This window comes from Dermochelys coriacea, chromosome 1 (assembly GCF_009764565.3).
Source record: "Dermochelys coriacea isolate rDerCor1 chromosome 1, rDerCor1.pri.v4, whole genome shotgun sequence".
Lineage (NCBI taxonomy): Eukaryota > Metazoa > Chordata > Testudines > Dermochelyidae > Dermochelys > Dermochelys coriacea.
Window position 1 is genome coordinate 280,760,184 of NC_050068.2, and position 4,080 is coordinate 280,764,263.

At 43.6% G+C, this 4,080-nt stretch overlaps 1 protein-coding gene across 1 annotated transcript; it reads right to left on the reverse strand.

The window, feature by feature from the left end:
• Positions 1 to 2,439: 2,439 nt before the first annotated feature.
• Positions 2,440 to 3,690, reverse strand: LOC119858712 (uncharacterized protein F54H12.2-like). The gene has a single exon (XM_038410020.1). The coding sequence runs from the start codon at positions 3,688 to 3,690 to the stop codon at positions 2,440 to 2,442; it is 1,251 nt and encodes a 416-aa protein (XP_038265948.1).
• Between the last annotated feature and the right edge of the window lie 390 nt (positions 3,691 to 4,080).

The following is a 4,080-nucleotide window of genomic DNA, read 5'->3' on the forward strand; positions in this document are numbered from 1 at the left end:
TAAACAATCCCAGCTCCCTCAGCCTCTCCTCATAAGTCATGTGCTCTAGACCCCTAATCATTTTTGTTGCCCTTCGCTGTACTCTTTCCAATTTATCCACATCCTTCTTGTAGTGTGGGGCCCAAAACTGGACACAGTACTCCAGATGAGGCCTCACCAGTGTCGAATAGAGGGGAACGATCACGTCCCTCGATCTGCTCGCTATGCCCCTACTTATACATCCCAAAATGCCATTGGCCTTCTTGGCAACAAGGGCACACTGCTGACTCATATCCAGCTTCTCGTCCACTGTCACCCCTAGGTCCTTTTCCGCAGAACTGCTGCCGAGCCATTCGGTCCCTAGTCTGTAGCGGTGCAGGAGGTCGGACTAGATGATCAGAGTGGTCCCTTCTGACCTTAGTATCTATGAATCTATGAAAGCTCAATTCTTTCTAGAAGCTTTTGAGGATGTTACCAAAAGATCTTATGGCTACCTGGTGGTGGATTTAAATGCTTCCACACCAGAAGCTTATAGATTAAGAAATGGTCTTTTCTCTCCAGACTGACCGGAGGTTTATACTTTAAAAAGAGCAACAGCCAGGTATAAAAAGAGATGAATTATTGGTAGGCCCCTTTTTAACAGCCGGGGTTGCTGACCAAAAACATGTCTAGCTGCGTGAAGAGAAACCTATTCCTTTTAAAATTACTTAGCAAATTGTCCCTGCGGCAAAGGAGGTCTATACTGTATTCAGCCTCTGATGATTTAGTAGCGGCCATCTCAGCAATAGCGCTCAACACCTTAAAAGGAAATATACCTTTGAAACAGAATCAAGTGCGTGTGCTGAAAAAGAGATGTAGGCTTATAAAAACTTTGTGTAATAAAAAGGTTTCACTTAAAAGAAAGAAGCATCTGGTAAAGCAGTCTGCAGGGTTTATCGGACCTCTGTTAAGTTTTGCTATCCCTCTGATAACGGGGCTTTTAACTAATCAATAATGGAGTATGCAGAAAAAATGTACCTGGTGCCCAGCCGCCAACTGGAGCAATTAAGGGCTCCCCCTCCGGCAGAGGAAAATATCAGAACGACCGCAACTCGCTTTTGGGATGCTGAAATGAAGTCTGTTCTTCAAAGAACTGACTTGGCCGAATACGAAAAGGCTAAACTTTACAGTGCCATGCTTCAAAGGTACCTAATGTATGTGAAGTAGAGCGATGTGGATAAAGGGAAAATAAGTCTGTTTCTACCGGAACAGGATCAGAGTGTGACTGCCAAACCCCCAGAAGCACCAAAGACCTCAGGCTCTGTTGCTCAGATAACATGAATAAGTGTTATAAGAAAAATGCATTAGTATTGCTAAATAAGCTGGGCCAGGATAAAAAAATCTCTTCATGGAACGATAAAGGGGCTTTTGTATACAAAGGCTCTGTGGTTAACAGTTCTAACATGCTCGACTTAGTCAGGGCCGTCACCCAGATGCACTCTGTTCCTAGCAGACATGTACCTAAAGGATGGGATATGTTTATGAATGCTATGGCGGAACTGAACAAATCTTCCGTCATGGGCAACGCAGCCAACAGAGATCTTTTGGAACACCTGAAGGTCTCAACCGCGGACACTGTAGTAGATCGAGAAACCATGACCTCTTTTTTGCCATTTAAAAAATGAAAATTCGCTAAAAGATCCGAATGGCTCAGTGTGCAATGTTTTTCACGTTCTAAAATTTTTAAAACTGGTAATGTTTTGCTTTAAATAAAATACTTCTACACTTTTTTAAAAAAAAAATAAAATCTGTGTACTTTTTCTGAATTGGTCATTGGGGTTTTTTTTTGTTGTTTTTTTGGTTTTTTTAGAACAAAAACCCACCAAACATTAATTGTTTTTAAACTCCTCACCTGGGGTGCTTTATTGGGTAACATGGCTATGAAAATCATTGCAAGATACACATGTCTGGGCTTGCTGAAACATGTTTTGAGCAAGGCTAGGCATGCCCAAGAATTTAAATTTATTTTCTACAAAATTCATCACCATCTGGTCGTTTTGCACTAAGTCGTTAGAATACAATTTTAAAATCCAGTCAAATGATAAACCCTTGCTATGACTATGTAAGAAAAACATGCAGTGATAGCTGCAGGCGACGGAGTGGGGGTCTTGCAATTGTCTATTGTGAAGCACAATGTCTGTGGCATTTTAGTTTAAAAATTTCATAATGCTTTTAGGAAACAACACACTGTTCAGGGGGTGCCCATACGAGTCAAAAAACACTCCACGGTTACGCTCCGCCAGATACAAGGTGAGCCAGTGTTCACTGGTTGGTTGTGTGGATGCGTGTTGACCACCAAACCAAGGGGTCTCCGACAGAGCTTGCCACCAGGGAGCCAATCGCAAGGGAACACATCTAAGAAATTCTTTTTCGTGTAAGGGTCTGTTGATTAGACACACAAGAGCTGCATGGTGTCCATGTTCACATGTAGTCAAACAGAACATTTCTCCTCTGATTTATCTCTATGACATTATCAAAAACCCCATACACGATCATATTGATGCTAACCGTTAAAGCCTTCCCAAAACGTATTTCTGTTCTCAGGTTCCGGGTTTTAATCAGGTCAAAGGCAAACAAGGTGTAACCCTGTGCAAACTCCTCATGGTAGATTAACAGGGAATGATCTTGCATGTGTTTACCAGCCGTCTGTACCAGATTCATGTATTCTCTCACACAGCGTCCTGCCTTGAAGTCTGGTTGCAGAGGCTTGGTTGGTATCTGTTCACCATCCACATACAAGGCCACAAAATTAATATTGTAAAGTTTAAAATGAAAGGGATTTTTAGCGCAACTTCTGCTAAAGGCATCATTATCCACAAAACCTAGGACAAGCAACAGGTTCTCCTGGTTACTGACCCTACTGCCCACGGGGATGCTCAACACTTTCATTCCCACATGGTCCATGGGGTATTTAGCATTAGCAGTAAGCAGGGCCTCCGCATGCCCCAAACGGACACTCGGGAACACCCGTACTTTCTTCACAAAAAGGGATGCTGATACAGTGTGCAATTTAAAGCCTTTGGCCGCACTGCCCATTAAGCAGAAAACATCTTTACTGCGCGTCAGTTTAATTTTCACTTCTACTCCATTCAACAAAAGTTTTTCTTGAAAAAACAGGTCGCTGTGTAGATGATCCAGCAACTCTACCATCCTGCTGTGGGCCATCAGCTTTGCCTGCCTCACAAACCCGAGATTTCCTCCATCCAACTCCGTTTCTTTGTGTTGTCTGGCAGTGTCTTTGTAGAACAGGCCGGCGGAAAATTGCATGGCGAGGGTGTCATTGCTGTAACTGAGCACTGATTCTATAAAGGCCCTGTAAGGGTAACAGTTGTTGCTTTGGCATATGAGGCAGTCTCCCAGCGTGATAACCAACTGACTGAAAATAGAGGCCCTGGGGTAATTTGCCAGGCCCACCTCGGCGTCCCTGTCAAGTTCAGTTCCATCTCCTTTTACAATCTTGCAACACAGGTACAGCAGCGTGTTGTTTAAATCCATATAATCTATGCCATTCCCTGCTATAAAAAAGTCAATGGGGGCAGACTCCATAACAGCCGCTAGAGGCGGCACGTCGATGTAGATGCTTTTCTCAATGCTGACCTGCGTAGCGGCTATTTGGAACAAGTCTAGTTTGGATTTGGTGCACTCTTCAGACCAGCAGTGAACAAAAGCCATATTAACTAAAATATCTCTTTTACCAGGCAGAGAGCATCTCCTCTTTTGCCCAGGCTTCCTCTTGGACTTTCGCTTATGGCTGGCCGTGCGTGTCAAAGCCCTTCTTTTAAAGGGTTTTGAGGGACCTGTGCGTTGCGGGTATGACTCATTTCCTCCTTTTAATGTACATCAGCCCTGATCCTTCCTGTAAAGCTGTATTCCCCACCTTCTCCAGAACAGCGTGGGAAACATGACCTACCATGTCTTTAGCTATGTTTTGAGTGGTGATTTTTACATGGGATTTAAAAATCTCTAGTCCCCTCCTCAAAAGCAGTATTGCTTTTTGAAAGAGGCTATGAAATATTCCACCCACATCAGCCCCATACATCACGGGGGCCCCATGATATCTAG